At 43.6% G+C, this 18,423-nt stretch overlaps 1 protein-coding gene across 2 annotated transcripts in view; it reads left to right on the plus strand.

Moving 5' to 3' along the window:
• The window catches only part of C6 (complement C6), an 82,470-nt gene that overhangs the window by 5,204 nt on the left and 58,843 nt on the right, over window positions 1-18,423 (plus strand). For both annotated transcript variants that reach the window (XM_073682068.1, XM_073682075.1), the window contains exons 4-7: window positions 9,088-9,232; window positions 14,733-14,868; window positions 15,058-15,205; window positions 18,178-18,378. In XM_073682068.1, coding sequence (XP_073538169.1) covers window positions 9,088-9,232; window positions 14,733-14,868; window positions 15,058-15,205; window positions 18,178-18,378 — 630 coding nt within the window. The remainder of the gene's footprint in view (window positions 1-9,087; window positions 9,233-14,732; window positions 14,869-15,057; window positions 15,206-18,177; window positions 18,379-18,423) is intronic.

An 18,423-nucleotide genomic window follows, 5' to 3' on the forward strand; every position in this document is an offset into this window, starting at 1 on the left:
ACATTGTAACAATCCAGCAGAGATCTGTGCAGCTGCTGCTAATGTGTTTAGCTCACAGAGCATTGTCTGCACTGGATACATTGTAACAATCCAGGAGAGATCTGTGCAGCTGCTGCTGATGTGTTTAGCTCACAGAGCATTGTCTGCACTGGATACATTGTAACAATCCAGGCGAGATCTGTGCAGCTGCTGCTGATGTGTTTAGCTCACAGAGCATTGTCTGCACTGGATACATTGTAACAATCCAGCAGAGATCTGTGCAGCTGCTGCTAATGTGTTTAGCTCACAGAGCATTGTCTGCACTGGATACATTGTAACAATCCAGGAGAGATCTGTGCAGCTGCTGCTGATGTGTTTAGCTCACAGAGCATTGTCTGCACTGGATACATTGTAACAATCCAGGAGAGATCTGTGCAGCTGCTGCTGATGTGTTTCGCTCACAGAGCATTGTCTGCACTGGATACATTGTAACTATCCAGCAGAGATCTGTGCAGCTGATGTGTTTAGCTCACAGGGCATTGTCTGCACTGGATACATTGTAACAATCCAGCAGAGATCAGTGCAGCTGCTGCTGATGTGTTTAGCTCACAGAGCATTGTCTGCACTGGATACATTGTAACAATCCAACAGAGAGATCTGTGCAGCTGCTGCTGATGTGTTTAGCTCACAGAGCATTGTCTGCACTGGACATATTGTAACAATCCAGCAGAGAGATCTGTGCAGCCGCTGCTGATGTGTTTAGCTCACAGAGCATTGTCTGCACTGGATACATTGTAACAATCCAGCAGAGATCTGTGCAGCAGCTGCTGATGAGTTTAGCTCACAGAGCATTGTCTACACTGGGTACATTGTAACAATCCAGCAGAGATCTGTGCAGCTGCTGCTGATGTGTTTAGCTCACAGAGCATTGTCTACACTGGATACATTGTAACAATCCAGCAGAGATCTGTGCAGCAGCTGCTGATGTGTTTAGCTCACAGATTATTGTCTACACTGGATACATTGTAACAATCCAGCAGAGATCTGTGCAGCAGCTTCTGATGTGTTTAGCTCACAGAGCATTGTCTGCACTGGATACATTGTAACAATCCAGCAAAGATCTGTGCAGCTGCTGCTGATGTGTTTCGCTCACAGAGCATTGTCTACACTGGATACATTGTAACAATCCAGCAGAGATCTGTGCAGCTGCTGCTGATGTGTTTAGCTCACAGAGCATTGTCTACACTGGATACATTGTAACAATCCAGCAGAGATCTGTGCAGCTGCTGCTGTGTTTAGCTCACAGAGCATTGTCTACACTGGATACATTGTAACAATCCAGCAGAGATCTGTGCAGCTGCTGCTGATGTGTTTCGTTCACAGAGCATTGTCTGCACTAGATACATTGTAACAATCCAGCAGAGATCTGTGCAGCTGCTGCTGATGTGTTTAGCTCACAGAGCATTGTCTACACTGGATACATTGTAACAATCCAGCAGAGATCTGTGCAGCTGCTGCTGATGTGTTTAGCTCACAGAGCATTGTCTACACTGGATACATTGTAACAATCCAGCAGAGATCTGTACAGCTGCTGCTGATGTGTTTCGCTCACAGAGCATTGTCTGCACTAGATACATTGTAACAATCCAGCAGAGATCTGTGCAGCTGCTGCTGATGTGTTTAGCTCACAGAGCATTGTCTACACTGGATACATTGTAACAATCCAGCAGAGATCTGTGCAGCAGCTTCTGATGTGTTTAGCTCACAGAGCATTGTCTGCACTGGATACATTGTAACAATCCAGCAGAGATCTGTGCAGCTGCTGCTGATGTGTTTCGCTCACAGAGCATTGTCTACACTGGATACATTGTAACAATCCAGCAGAGATCTGTACAGCTGCTGCTGATGTGTTTCGCTCACAGAGCATTGTCTACACTGGATACATTGTAACAATCCAGCAGAGATCTGTGCAGCAGCTTCTGATGTGTTTAGCTCACAGAGCATTGTCTGCACTGGATACATTGTAACAATCCAGCAGAGATCTGTGCAGCTGCTGCTGATGTGTTTCGCTCACAGAGCATTGTCTACACTGGATACATTGTAACAATCCAGCAGAGATCTGTGCAGCTGCTGCTGATGTGTTTAGCTCACAGAGCATTATCTGCACTGGATACATTGTAACAATCCAGCAGAGATCTGTGCAGCTGCTGCTGATATGTTTAGCTCAGAGCATTGTCTGCACTGGATACATTGTAACAATCCAGCAGAGATCTGTGCAGCAGCTGCTGATGTGTTTAGCTCACAGAGCATTGTCTACACTGGATACGTTGTAACAATCCAGCAGAGATCTGTGCAGCAGCTGCTGATGTGTTTAGCTCACAGAGCATTGTCTACACTGGATACGTTGTAACAATCCAGCAGAGATCTGTGCGGCTGCTGCTGATGTGTTTCGCTCACAGAGCATTGTCTACACTGGATACGTTGTAACAATCCAGCAGAGATCTGTGCGGCTGCTGCTGATGTGTTTCGCTCACAGAGCATTGTCTACACTGGATACATTGTAACAATCCAGCAGAGATCTGTGCAGCAGCTGCTGATGTGTTTAGCTCACAGAGCATTGTCTACACTGGATACGTTGTAACAATCCAGCAGAGATGTGTGCAGCTGCTGCTGATGTGTTTCGCTCACAGAGCATTGTCTGCACTGGATACATTGTAACAATCCAGCAGAGATCTGTGCAGCTGCTGCTGATGTGTTTCGCTCACAGAGCATTGTCTGCACTGGACACATTGTAACAATCCAGCAGAGATCTGTACAGCTACTGCTCATGTGTTTCGCTCACAGAGCATTGTCTGCACTGGATACATTGTAACAATCCAACAGAGATCTGTGCAGCTGCTGCTGATGTGTTTCGCTGACAGAGCATTGTCTACACTGGATACATTGTAACAATCCAGCAGAGATCTGTGCAGCTGCTGCTGATGTGTTTAGCTCACAGAGCATTGTCTGCACTGGATACATTGTAACAATACAGCAGAGATCTGTGCGGCTGCTGCTGATGTGTTTCGCTCACAGAGCATTGTCTGCACTGGATACATTGTAACAATCCATTAGAGATCTGTGCAGCCGCTGCTGATGTGTTTAGCTCACAGAGCATTGTCTGCACTGGATACATTGTAACAATTCAGCAGAGATCTGTGCAGTCGCTGCTGATGTGTTTAGCTCACAGAGCATTGTCTGCACTGGATACATTGTAACAATTCAGCAGAGATCTGTGCAGCCGCTGCTGATGTGTTTAGCTCACAGAGCATTGTCTGCACTGGATACATTGTAACAATCCAGCAGAGATCTGTGCAGCCGCTGCTGATGTGTTTCGCTCACAGAGCATTGTCTGCACTGGATACATTGTAACAATCCAGCAGAGATCTGTGCGGCTGCTGCTGATGTGTTTACCTCATAGAGCATTGTCTGCACTGCATACATTGTAACAATCCAGCAGAGATCTGTGCAACTGTTGCTGATGTGTTTAGCTCACAGAGCATTGTCTGCACTGGATACATTGTAACAATCCAGCAGAGATCTGTGCAACTGTTGCTGATGTGTTTAGCTCACAGAGCATTGTCTGCACTGGATACATTGTAACAATCCAGCAGAGATCTGTGCAGCTGCTGCTGATGTGTTTAGCTCACAGAGCATTGTCTGCACTGGATACATTGTAACAATCCATTAGAGATCTGTGCAGCCGCTGCTGATGTGTTTAGCTCACAGAGCATTGTCTGCACTGGATACATTGTAACAATCCATTAGAGATCTGTGCAGCTGCTGCTGATGTGTTTAGCTCACAGAGCATTGTCTGCACTGGATACATTGTAACAATCCAGCAGAGATCTGTGCAGCCGCTGCTGATGTGTTTCGCTCACAGAGCATTGTCTGCACTGGATACATTGTAACAATTCAGCAGAGATCTGTGCAGTCGCTGCTGATGTGTTTAGCTCACAGAGCATTGTCTGCACTGGATACATTGTAACAATTCAGCAGAGATCTGTGCAGCCGCTGCTGATGTGTTTAGCTCACAGAGCATTGTCTGCACTGGATACATTGTAACAATCCAGCAGAGATCTGTGCAGCCGCTGCTGATGTGTTTCGCTCACAGAGCATTGTCTGCACTGGATACATTGTAACAATCCAGCAGAGATCTGTGCGGCTGCTGCTGATGTGTTTAGCTCACAGAGCATTGTCTGCACTGGATACATTGTAACAATCCAGCAGAGATCTGAGCAGCTGCTGCTGATGTGTTTCGCTAACAGAGCATTGTCTGCACTGGATACATTGTAACAATCCAGCAGAGATCTGTGCAGCTGCTGCTGATGTGTTTAGCTCACAGAGCATTGTCTGCACTGGATACATTGTAACAATCCAGCAGAGATCTGAGCAGCTGCTGCTGATGTGTTTCGCTAACAGAGCATTGTCTGCACTGGATACATTGTAACAATCCAGCAGAGATCTGTGCAGCTGCTGCTGATGTGTTTCGCTTACAGAGCATTGTCTGCACTGGATACATTGTAACTATCCAGCAGAGATCTGTGCAGCTGATGTGTTTAGCTCACAGGGCATTGTCTGCACTGGATACATTGTAACAATCCAGCAGAGATCAGTGCAGCTGCTGCTGATGTGTTTAGCTCACAGAGCATTGTCTGCACTGGATACATTGTAACAATCCAACAGAGAGATCTGTGCAGCTGCTGCTGATGTGTTTAGCTCACAGAGCATTGTCTGCACTGGATACATTGTAACAATTCAGCAGAGATCTGTGCAGCTGCTGATGATGTGTTTCGCTCACAGAGCATTGTCTGCACTGGATACATTGTAACAATCCAGCAGAGATCTGTGCAGCTGCTGCTGATGTGTTTCGCTCACAGAGCATTGTCTGCACTGGACATATTGTAACAATCCAGCAGAGAGATCTGTGCAGCCGCTGCTGATGTGTTTAGCTCACAGAGCATTGTCTGCACTGGATACATTGTAACAATCCAGCAGAGAGATCTGTGCAGCTGATGCTGATGTGTTTCGCTCACAGAGCATTGTCTGCACTGGATACATTGTAACAATTCAGCAGAGATCTGTGCAGCTGCTGCTGATGTGTTTAGCTCACAGAGCATTGTCTGCACTGGATACATTGTAACAATCCAGCAGAGATCTGTGCAGCTGCTGCTGATGTGTTTCGCTCACAGAGCATTGTCTGCACTGAATACATTGTAACAATCCAGCAGAGATCTGTGCAGCTGCTGCTAATGTGTTTAGCTCACAGAGCATTGTCTGCACTGGATACATTGTAACAATCCAGGAGAGATCTGTGCAGCTGCTGCTGATGTGTTTAGCTCACAGAGCATTGTCTGCACTGGATACATTGTAACAATCCAGGCGAGATCTGTGCAGCTGCTGCTGATGTGTTTAGCTCACAGAGCATTGTCTGCACTGGATACATTGTAACAATCCAGCAGAGATCTGTGCAGCTGCTGCTAATGTGTTTAGCTCACAGAGCATTGTCTGCACTGGATACATTGTAACAATCCAGGAGAGATCTGTGCAGCTGCTGCTGATGTGTTTAGCTCACAGAGCATTGTCTGCACTGGATACATTGTAACAATCCAGGAGAGATCTGTGCAGCTGCTGCTGATGTGTTTCGCTCACAGAGCATTGTCTGCACTGGATACATTGTAACTATCCAGCAGAGATCTGTGCAGCTGATGTGTTTAGCTCACAGGGCATTGTCTGCACTGGATACATTGTAACAATCCAGCAGAGATCAGTGCAGCTGCTGCTGATGTGTTTAGCTCACAGAGCATTGTCTGCACTGGATACATTGTAACAATCCAACAGAGAGATCTGTGCAGCTGCTGCTGATGTGTTTAGCTCACAGAGCATTGTCTGCACTGGACATATTGTAACAATCCAGCAGAGAGATCTGTGCAGCCGCTGCTGATGTGTTTAGCTCACAGAGCATTGTCTGCACTGGATACATTGTAACAATCCAGCAGAGATCTGTGCAGCAGCTGCTGATGAGTTTAGCTCACAGAGCATTGTCTACACTGGGTACATTGTAACAATCCAGCAGAGATCTGTGCAGCTGCTGCTGATGTGTTTAGCTCACAGAGCATTGTCTACACTGGATACATTGTAACAATCCAGCAGAGATCTGTGCAGCAGCTGCTGATGTGTTTAGCTCACAGATTATTGTCTACACTGGATACATTGTAACAATCCAGCAGAGATCTGTGCAGCAGCTTCTGATGTGTTTAGCTCACAGAGCATTGTCTGCACTGGATACATTGTAACAATCCAGCAAAGATCTGTGCAGCTGCTGCTGATGTGTTTCGCTCACAGAGCATTGTCTACACTGGATACATTGTAACAATCCAGCAGAGATCTGTGCAGCTGCTGCTGATGTGTTTAGCTCACAGAGCATTGTCTACACTGGATACATTGTAACAATCCAGCAGAGATCTGTGCAGCTGCTGCTGTGTTTAGCTCACAGAGCATTGTCTACACTGGATACATTGTAACAATCCAGCAGAGATCTGTGCAGCTGCTGCTGATGTGTTTCGTTCACAGAGCATTGTCTGCACTAGATACATTGTAACAATCCAGCAGAGATCTGTGCAGCTGCTGCTGATGTGTTTAGCTCACAGAGCATTGTCTACACTGGATACATTGTAACAATCCAGCAGAGATCTGTGCAGCTGCTGCTGATGTGTTTAGCTCACAGAGCATTGTCTACACTGGATACATTGTAACAATCCAGCAGAGATCTGTACAGCTGCTGCTGATGTGTTTCGCTCACAGAGCATTGTCTGCACTAGATACATTGTAACAATCCAGCAGAGATCTGTGCAGCTGCTGCTGATGTGTTTAGCTCACAGAGCATTGTCTACACTGGATACATTGTAACAATCCAGCAGAGATCTGTGCAGCAGCTTCTGATGTGTTTAGCTCACAGAGCATTGTCTGCACTGGATACATTGTAACAATCCAGCAGAGATCTGTGCAGCTGCTGCTGATGTGTTTCGCTCACAGAGCATTGTCTACACTGGATACATTGTAACAATCCAGCAGAGATCTGTACAGCTGCTGCTGATGTGTTTCGCTCACAGAGCATTGTCTACACTGGATACATTGTAACAATCCAGCAGAGATCTGTGCAGCAGCTTCTGATGTGTTTAGCTCACAGAGCATTGTCTGCACTGGATACATTGTAACAATCCAGCAGAGATCTGTGCAGCTGCTGCTGATGTGTTTCGCTCACAGAGCATTGTCTACACTGGATACATTGTAACAATCCAGCAGAGATCTGTGCAGCTGCTGCTGATGTGTTTAGCTCACAGAGCATTATCTGCACTGGATACATTGTAACAATCCAGCAGAGATCTGTGCAGCTGCTGCTGATATGTTTAGCTCAGAGCATTGTCTGCACTGGATACATTGTAACAATCCAGCAGAGATCTGTGCAGCAGCTGCTGATGTGTTTAGCTCACAGAGCATTGTCTACACTGGATACGTTGTAACAATCCAGCAGAGATCTGTGCAGCAGCTGCTGATGTGTTTAGCTCACAGAGCATTGTCTACACTGGATACGTTGTAACAATCCAGCAGAGATCTGTGCGGCTGCTGCTGATGTGTTTCGCTCACAGAGCATTGTCTACACTGGATACGTTGTAACAATCCAGCAGAGATCTGTGCGGCTGCTGCTGATGTGTTTCGCTCACAGAGCATTGTCTACACTGGATACATTGTAACAATCCAGCAGAGATCTGTGCAGCAGCTGCTGATGTGTTTAGCTCACAGAGCATTGTCTACACTGGATACGTTGTAACAATCCAGCAGAGATGTGTGCAGCTGCTGCTGATGTGTTTCGCTCACAGAGCATTGTCTGCACTGGATACATTGTAACAATCCAGCAGAGATCTGTGCAGCTGCTGCTGATGTGTTTCGCTCACAGAGCATTGTCTGCACTGGACACATTGTAACAATCCAGCAGAGATCTGTACAGCTACTGCTCATGTGTTTCGCTCACAGAGCATTGTCTGCACTGGATACATTGTAACAATCCAACAGAGATCTGTGCAGCTGCTGCTGATGTGTTTCGCTTACAGAGCATTGTCTACACTGGATACATTGTAACAATCCAGCAGAGATCTGTGCAGCTGCTGCTGATGTGTTTAGCTCACAGAGCATTGTCTGCACTGGATACATTGTAACAATACAGCAGAGATCTGTGCGGCTGCTGCTGATGTGTTTCGCTCACAGAGCATTGTCTGCACTGGATACATTGTAACAATCCAGCAGAGATCTGTACAGCTGCTGCTGATGTGTTTCGCTCACAGAGCATTGTCTGCACTGGATACATTGTAACAATCCAGCAGAGATCTGTGCAGCTGCTGCTGATGTGTTTGGCTCACAGAGCATTGTCTGCACTGGATACATTGTAACAATCCAGCAGAGATCTGTGCAGCTGCTGCTGATGTGTTTAGCTCACAGAGCGTTGTCTGCACTGGATACATTGTAACAATCCAGCAGAGATCTGTGCAGCTGCTGCTGATGTGTTTAGCTCAGAGCATTGTCTGCACTGGATACATTGTATCAGCTGAAAGCAGGACCGGCTATATACAGGGTGACTGCCTCAAAAGTGTTAATGATAAATGGCGGAGAACGGAAACATATAACATATTAGAAAGCTGTAAAACTTTTCATTTAGTCAGAGATTAATCTTTATTAGCCTAAATCTGGTAACAATCTCTATTGCTGCCTGATAGCATATGAATAGCTCCAGACTTCTCATCTCATTGCATCACCTGGTGAGAGGCTTTAACTTCACAAGTCTGATCGATTACAGATAATGATAGATGATTCAATAAAACACTCAATCTAAGTTCAGGGCTGATATAAGAACATGAATGTATATACTGGCAAATGTGAGAAAAAGACTAGGAGGCAAGCAGAGGACAATGAGAATTAGGAGATGTCAGTGAAGAACGAGACACTGCGCATTTTTACTGATTTGTTTTTTTTTTCAAAATTTTGCACATTAACACGGCACCTTTATATTTCCAGTTCCGGGTTCGGTCGCTGCAGCGCCCCTCTCAGTTCGGAGGGCAGAGCTGCTCAGGACAGTTGTCAGAGTCCAGAGATTGTCTCCCAACCAAACTGTGCAACATTGAGGAAGCCGACTGCACGAAAAAGTTCCAGTGTGACAGCGGTAAGAAGCCGTGTCTGCATTATTCCTAAGGGACATACTGTAATTTGCAGTGTGACAACACTCCATATTCAGTATCACATCCCTCCATATTCAGTATCACATCCCTCCATATTCAGTATCACATCCCTCCATATTTAGTATCACATCATTCCATATTTAGTATCACATCACTCCATGTTCAGTATCACATCACTCCATGTTCAGTATCACATCCATCCATGTTCAGTATCACATCCCTCCATGTTCAGTATCACATCCCTCCATGTTCAGTATCACATCCCTCCATATTCAGTATCACATCCCTCCATATTCAGTATCACATCCCTCCATATTCAGTATCACATCACTCCATGTTTAGTATCACATCACTCCATGTTCAGTATCACATCACTCCATGTTCAGTATCACATCACTCCATGTTCAGTATTACATCACTCCATGTTTAGTATCACTTCACCCCATGTTTAGTATCACATCACTCCATGTTCAGTATCACATCACTCCATGTTCAGTATCACATCACTCCATATTCAGTATCACATCCCTCCATATTCAGTATCACATCACTCCATGTTTAGTATCACATCCCTCCATATTCAGTATCACATCCCTCCATATTCAGTATCATTCTTTATTCATCCATTGATAGAACTTTTTTCTTTGTTTCTTGAGCTGTAGTTTTTACTCGCACCTTTTTATGGTACATTTAACATTTTGATCGCTTTGTTTTAAATTTTTGGCGGAGGAACAACGACTGAAAAAAGGCAACTCTGGCAGTTTTTTCTTTTACATTCCAACATTTGCAATATGGATTGAATAATTTTTACATTTTGACAGATCGGACTTTTACAAATACTCTAACAGTGAATATGATAACTTTTTATATCTTTTTGGATGGTCAAAAGTGGGGTGATTTCAAGTTTTGTCTTTTTGCATTGATTTACATTTAAAAAAAAAAAACAGTTTTTTTTTTAATCACTTCTCATTTCATTCACTCATCTAAGAAGTATCACTGACAGGGAAATCATCGGGAGATACAAGAAGTTTCCCTGGAGTGATAGGTTTTGTGCGTTGCTCTGTGTTCTGCCGTCATTGAATTCCCTTTAATCACCATGAATTTAGTTTTCTGGGTAAAATGCTGCAGCCACAAACCAGAATCCGGCGTTTCCTTAGGGAGATTAAATAGGGCAGTTTGTATAATTTAGACACCGATTCCTGGGGAAAAAAAACATGTTTTGATCAGTGTCAGTGGCCGAGGTTATCTCCGGCAGACTCGGGGCGTGCGTGTATACAGCCAGGGGCATGTACGGCAGCCCTATAAGCTAGGCGGGTGCACACTTAAACAGTCCAATAAACTATCCCACAGGGGGCTAAAGGGGTTTCCGTATTTAAACATTCAGAGTTTTTTTTTTTTTTAGCCATACTTTTTTAATACTTGCTTTTTCATGCCCGGTAACATCTCCTTTTGCTGAGGTCATCAGGAGCAATGTCACTGACACAGACTGATAGGTCCCCTATTGGTATCATTGCAGATGATGACATCATAAGAGAAGTGACATCATGCATGCTGACTTTATAATGGGAAATGTCAATTTCCTGACGTGTCCCCTTTAAAAAGAACCTGTCACTAAAGTAACCAGTATTTGCTCTTATTATATTCCCGCTGCTCCCCTGAGTTTTCTGTTTTTGCATTTTTTCAAATCCGTCATATTTCTGAAACCATATGGTGGATCTATAAAAAGAAAAACAACTGAATAATCAGGGGATAAAATAAGAACAAATGCTGGACTCCGTTGACCTGGTGACAAGTCCCCTTTAAAATCTGATGTTGCAGGTGGGGCATGGTGAGTGTCTTAAACTAAATACTTGCACCCACCGCTACCAAACCAGCTTCACTCACTTTCCTTTAAACACTAATTGAACTTTGTTATGATATAATTTAGTAATTATTAGATTATGATTCAATTACGATATCAGAAATTGGCCTTAATTACATTCAGGTGTTCAGGAAACAGTCATTGCAAAATTCTCAAAAGCGGCATTGGGGGAAGTTCTGAAAAGTGGAGAATGCAAAACTTGTAGCCTCTATGTACCTATAACACACAAATAATATATAGTAAGGTGGCTGCCGGACACATAGTGGATGGGATATATGTATCACTGAGGAGGATGTCCTCTGTGATAGAAACCTGGAGTAATGCTTTATTACATATAGGACTAAAAGGGGTTAATCGGCCAAGACAGGTTAATTGTGAGCAGCTAAAGAGTTGGGAGAGACGGCTTCTCACCATATCTCCATCCCTGGGTGTGGTTCACATTGTTAAATGAGGTCTGTTTGTCTCACACATGTCTGTGTGTATGGAGGTGTGCAGACCTCCAGGATTGTGTGCCTTTTCTAAAGGACTAAGAAGCTGAACCCTAACCCAGCACTATTATATGGACTTTTAACTTTTATGTTCCACTTTGTGCCGGACAAGGGATTAATTTTTGAGTCTGGTCTGAACTCATCCCTTCTTATATCCCATGATTAATATGTGACTGGGCCTCTTTCTTTGGACTGAGCTGCTGAGATCAGGTATTTGTAGCAATTTCACAATTGGCACAATGTAACTGGTAACTGGCACCTCTTGTTTGTAAACTTTTGGCAGACTTCAGTTGCTTTTCACTTTTATTTTTAATATAATTTCTTACTAAATACGCAGCTTCCAAAAAAAAACAAACTATTTACTTGGAGCGAGCAGCGAAAGCCTGCTGAGAGGTGAGCGAGCATCTACTCAGTGCGAGGAGAAGCCTTTACTCATAATTACTACACTCATCTCTGATGTTCCTGGACAGGAAGGGAACTGTCAGATCCATCAAAGATATTACTGTCGTGGATAATCTCGTTTCCCAGCAGACGATCACAGACGCTGCAGAACGAGAAGAAACAGTTACAACTTTGTTTCCTTCGTTTGCCCAAATAATTTGTAAATAGAATTTATAAATACAATCAGAATTAAAGGGGAGATTTACCATCATGTGAAAGAATATGTAGAAGATGAGCAAAAAAAATATCCCAGCACTTTCTTTCTTATTCCTTCTCCTTCCTTTAATAACATTTTGCCTCGTCTGACAAATAAAACTGAGAAAGAGATAAAAGAAAATTCTGTCTGGCGGTAAGACAACTTGATGCAGCAGTAGCCTCTCTCTCCACATTGTTTTCTGTAGAACACAATCAATGCTAGACGCTCTCCTCGAATAAGACCCAGACGCTGCAGGGGCAAGAATAACCCATGCTTACTCCTAGAATCTTATCATGTATCTCTGTATACAGGGAGCTCCCCCTAGTGGTGGCTGCAGACAGAATCTTATCATGTATCTCTGTATACAGGGAGCCCCCCTAGTGGTGGATGCAGACATAATCTTATGTATCTCTGTATACAGGGAGCTCCCCCTAGTGGTGGATGCAGACATAATCTTATCATGTATCTCTGTATACAGGGAGCTCCCCTAGTGGTGGATGCAGACATAATCTTATCATGTATCTCTGTATACAGGGAGCTCCTATTCTGCTTCTCAAGTTCCTGCTCATAGGTATTTGGTGCGAACTTAAAGACTGACAATTCAGACCAGTGGCATGGTCAAACACTTCTACATCTAGTATTTTGCATCATCGCCATGATGTTTAATTACAGCACCAAATCTTCTAGGCTTGGAAGGGACAAGTTTGTGACTTATAAACGACCTCTGTTAGTGCCTGGAAGCTGGAAGGAGAGTGATGACAACTTGTCTCTTCAGAACACCTATAGGTGGTCAGTTCGGGTGAGATCAGGAGACACATGGCCACTGAGTAACTGTCACCCTGTGGGATCTCATACTACAGTGCCTACAAGTAGTATTCAACCCCCTGCAGATTTAGCTGGTTTGATAAGATGCAAATAAGTTAGAGCCTTCAAACTGCAAACGAGAGTAGGTTTTATGAACAGAAGCATAAATCTTACAAACCAAAAAGTTATGTTGCTCAGTTGAATTTTATTAAATTTTAAACATAAAAGTGTGGGTCAATTATTATTCAACCCCTATGTTTAATATTTTGTGGAATAACCCTTGTTTGCAATTACAGCTAATAATCGTCTTTTATAAGACCTGATCAGGCCGGCACAGGTCTGTGGAGTTATCTTGGCCCACTCCTCCATGCAGATCTTCTCCAAGTTATCTAGGTTCTTTGGGTGTCTCATGTGGACTTTATTCTTGAGCTCCTTCCACAAGTTTTCAATTGGGTTAAGGTCAGGAGACTGACTAGGCCACTCCAACACCTTGACTTTTTCCCTCTTGAACCAGGCCTTGGTTTTCTTGGCTGTGTGCTTTGGGTCGTTGTCTTGTTGGAAGATGAAATTACGACCCATCTTAAGATCCTTGATGGAGGAGCGGAGGTTCTTGGCCAAAATCTCCAGGTAGGCCGTGCTATCCATTTTCCCATGGATGCGGACCAGATGGCCAGGCCCCTTGGCAGAGAAACAGCCCCACAACATGATGCTGCCAACACCATGCTTGACTGTAGGGATGGTATTCTTGGGGTCGTATGCAGTGCCATCCAGTCTCCAAACGTCACGTGTGTGGTTGGCACCAAAGATCTCGATCTTGGTCTCGTCAGACCATAGAACCTTGAACCAGTCTGTCTCAGAGTCCTCCAAGTGATCATGAGCAAACTGTAGACGAGCCTTGACATGACGCTTTGAAAGTAAAGGTACCTTACGGGCTCGTCTGGAACGGAGACCATTGCGGTGGAGTACGTTACTTATGGTATTGACTGAAACCAATGTCCCCACTGCCATGAGATCTTCCCGGAGCTCCTTCCTTGTTGTCCTTGGGTTAGCCTTGACTCTTCGGACAAGCCTGGCCTCGGCACGGGAGGACACTTTCAAAGGCTGTCCAGGCCGTGGAAGGCTAACAGTAGTTCCATAAGCCTTCCACTTACGGATGATGCTCCCAACAGTGGAGACAGGTAGGCCCAACTCCTTGGAAAGGGTTTTGTACCCCTTGCCAGCCTTGTGACCCTCCACAATCTTGTCTCTGATGGCCTTGGAATGCTCCTTTGTCTTTCCCATGTTGACCATGTCTGAGTGCTGTTCACAAGTTTGGGGAGGGTCTTAAATAGTCAGAAAAGGCTGGCAAAAGAGATCTTTAATCCACACATGTGAAGCTCATTATTCTTGGTGCCTGAACTACTTCTTAATACTTTAGGGGGACCAAACAGAATTCTTGTGGTTTGAGGGGTTGAATAATAAATGACACTCTGAATTAACTTTTAACGTTTTAAAAAAAAATAAAAATAAATAATAAAAACAAAATTTGCTGCAGTGCATTTCCCACTTCCAGGCTGATCTACAGTACAAATGTCACAATGCCAAGTTAATTCCGCATGTGTCAACCAGCTAAATCTGCAGGGGGTTGAATACTACTTGTAGGCACTGTACATGCTGTAATTTAGGTAATAAATGATTTTTGTTTTTGTGAACAGGTCGATGCATTGACCCAAAATTGAAGTGTAATGGAGACAACGACTGTGGGGACAACTCAGATGAACGAGGCTGTAGGAGACCCGACCCCAAAAGGAGCTTTGAGTTCATCCCCGGGGTGCAGCTGATGGGCAATGGGTAAATCATGGAAAAAATTAATGATTCTAGTGTTAACTAAGAACTAGAATTATATGGACCATAAGATGGACTGGAAGTCGCCCAAGTCTTAATGCCCCGGGATATTGGGGTAATCACTCTCTGAATCTTTGCATCCTTATGTCCTGTCAATCGTACTGTTTGGTCTTCTCCATCTTGTCTGGGGTTTAGATATAACTACCTGTCGGGGGAGAGTCGCGGTGAGATCCTGGATAACTCATTTTTTGGAGGAAGGCATGATCTAGTTTCTGGCAATGGGACAGGACCGAACCGGAAGTTATATCGGGTGCCTGCAAACCTGGAAAGCATCACATTTCAGGTGCGCACTTCCTGTATATTTTTCACTTTTTTTTTTTCCTTGAGTATATTGTCACCTAGAAACTTCTGATAAAGAACCCTCCTGTAATTCCTTTAGGGCATAAATCAGTGGTACCGGTGACACATGAAGCCTTTTATTATACAAAAATTAGGAGAATTGGCATCTTTCTCACCTCCCAGCAGTCTGCAGCCTTGTAGGAAATGTTCAGAAGTAAGGAAGTAACTAGAGAATAGATAGGGGGGATAGGAGGGGGATGCAGCTGCAGCTTCAGTGTATCGGGGAAGGGAAGAAGAAAGCATTTGACTAACACATTGCTTACAATGGACCAGGAGGAGCTCATCCACTCAGAAAGTATAGAGCAAGTGAGTCTACAGAAGTCAGTAGAGGGAAAAAAAAAACACCCGAATCTGGAGACTTACAGGGCTCATCTACTTAAAATAAAATAGACATTTTTCATTTTTATGCCTTCATTTTTTTCCTCTTCTTTTCCAAATAGCCATAAGTTTTTAATTCTCCAGTGACGCAGCTGTATCAGAGCTTGCCTTCTGTGGGATGAGTTTTAGCTTTGAATGACACCATTCTTTTTACCATATAATGCACTGAAAAACAGAAAAAAAAAATCAAAGTGAGATAAAATATTGAAAAAACATTGTATTTTTGTGTTCTATTTCTACAGTAAACCTGGTAAATAAAAAAAATAAAATAACAATTGTGGAATTGCACTTTTTTTTTTTTTTTTTACAATTTCAACGCACTTGGAATGAATGATGTCATTCAAAAGTACAACTCGCAAAAAACAAGCCCTCATTTGGCTGAGATGGAAAACTGAAAATAATTATGGCTCTTAAAAGAAGGGAAGGAAAAAACAAAAACGAAAAACGCCCAGGAGTGAAGGGGTTGACATAATTTGAGAGAAAAATGTTTGAGGGGCTTACAAGGGTCTGTATATAGGAGTATGGGGTATAAAAATAACATTATAAGTAACAGCCAGCAAAGTTTTACGAAGGATAGAAGTTGTCAATCAACCAGATATGTTTTTATGAAGAGGTGAGTAGAAACCTAGACAGAGGGGTAACTGTGAATATTGTGTTTTTGGACTTTGGAAAGCTACATGAACAGCATAAGGATAGCAGAGATAAATATGATCAGGTAACTTGCTTGCTGAGACAAAGGTGTAACTTATGACTTGACAAAGTAAAACTTGAAAGCAGAGATGAAACTATTACTTGAGGCTTGACACAGCTTGTTGTTCTCTGATGGCACTTTGACTCTTGTTGGATGCAGCTTTCATTATTTTGTACTGACTTTAGATAACAAGTACAGTACAGACCAAAAGTTTGGACACACCTTCTCATTTAAAGATTTTCTGTATTTTCATGTCTATGAAAATTGTACATTCACACTGAAGCCATCAAAACTATGAATTAAAACATGTGGAATCATATACTTAACAAAAAAGTGTGAAACAACTGAAAATATGTCTTATATTCTAGGTTCTTCAAAGTAGCCACCTTTTGCGTTGATGACTGCTTTGCACACTCTTGGCATTCTCTTGATGAGCTTCAAGAGGTAGTCACCGGAAATGGTTTTCACTTCACAGGTGTGCCCTGTCAGGTTTAATAAGTGGGATTTCTTGCCTTATAAATGGGGTTGGGACCATCAGTTGTGTTGTGCAGAAGTCTGGTGGTTACACAGCTGATAGTCCTACTGAATAGACTGTTAGAATTTGTATTATGGCAAGAAAAAAGCAGCTAAGTAAAGAAAAACGAGTGGCCATCATTACTTTAAGAAATGAAGGTCAGTCAGTCCGAAAAATTGGGCAAACTTTGAATGTGTCCCCAAGTGCAGTTGCAAAAAACATCAAGCGCTACAAAGAAACTGGCTCACATGAGGACCGCCCCAGGAAAGGAAGACCAAGAGTCACCTCTGCTTCTGAGGATAAGTTTATCCGAGTCACCAGCCTCAGAAATCGCAGGTTAACAGCAGCTCAGATTAGAGACCAGGTCAATGCCACACAGAGTTCTAGCAGCAGACACATCTCTTCAACAACTGTTAAGAGGAGACTTTGTGCAGCAGGCCTTCATGGTAAAATAGCTGCTAGGAAACCACTGCTAAGGACAGGCAACAAGCAGAAGAGACTTGTTTGGGCTAAAGAACACAAGGAATGGACATTAGACCAGTGGAAATCTGTGCTTTGGTCTGATGAGTCCAAATTTGAGATCTTTGGTTCCAACCACCGTGTCTTTGTGCGACGCAGAAAACGTGAACGGATGGACTCTACATGCCTGGTTCCCACCGTGAAGCATGGAGGAGGAGGTGTGATGGTGTGGGGGGGCTTTGGTGACACTGTTGGGGATTTATTCAAAATTGAAGGCATACTGAACCAGCATGGCTACCACAGCATCTTGCAGCGGCATGCTATTCCATCCGGTTTGCCTTTAGTTGGACCATCATTTATTTTTCAACAGGACAATGACAACCAAACACACCTCCAGGCTGTGTAAGGGCTATTTGACCAAGAAGGAGAGTGATGGGGTGCTATGCCAGATGACCTGGCCTCCACAGTCACCAGACCTGAACCCAATCGAGATGGTTTGGGGTGAGCTGGACCGCAGAGTGAAGGCAAAAGGGCCAACAAGTGCTAAGCATCTCTGGGAACTCCTTCAAGATTGTTGGAAGACCATTTCCGGTGACTACCTCTTGAAGCTCATCAAGAGAATGCCAAGAGTGTGCAAAGCAGTCATCAAAGCAAAAGGTGGCTACTTTGAAGAACCTAGAATATAAGACATATTTTCAGTTGTTTCACACTTTTTTGTTAAGTATATAATTCCACATGTGTTAATTCATAGTTTTGATGCCTTCAGTGTCAATGTACAATTTTCATAGTCATGAAAATACAGAAAAATCTTTAAATGAGAAGGTGTGTCCAAACTTTTGGTCTGTACTGTATATGTCCATTGTCCCTCTAACAGATGAAAGACGAAGAGGATGAGGTGTCGGCTGATTTTTACGATAGTATCATCCCTTTTGCTAAATCCAGTAGCAATTACATGAGTACTCACAGCGGATCTCATGGATCTAGTGGAATCCCCCTATTATTCCATACTCGACGTAACAGCCAACATACGAAATCATCGTCCTTTAAGGAATCCTTACAAGCCTCCTATAAGAAGGTAAGTAATCCATGTTCTGGCATCTCGGGCATCAAAATAACAGGG

The sequence above is a fragment of the Phyllobates terribilis genome, unplaced genomic scaffold, assembly GCF_046119375.1.
Source record: "Phyllobates terribilis strain yellow unplaced genomic scaffold, ASM4611937v1 Scaffold_1__5_contigs__length_1240528914, whole genome shotgun sequence".
Classification (NCBI taxonomy): domain Eukaryota; kingdom Metazoa; phylum Chordata; class Amphibia; order Anura; family Dendrobatidae; genus Phyllobates; species Phyllobates terribilis.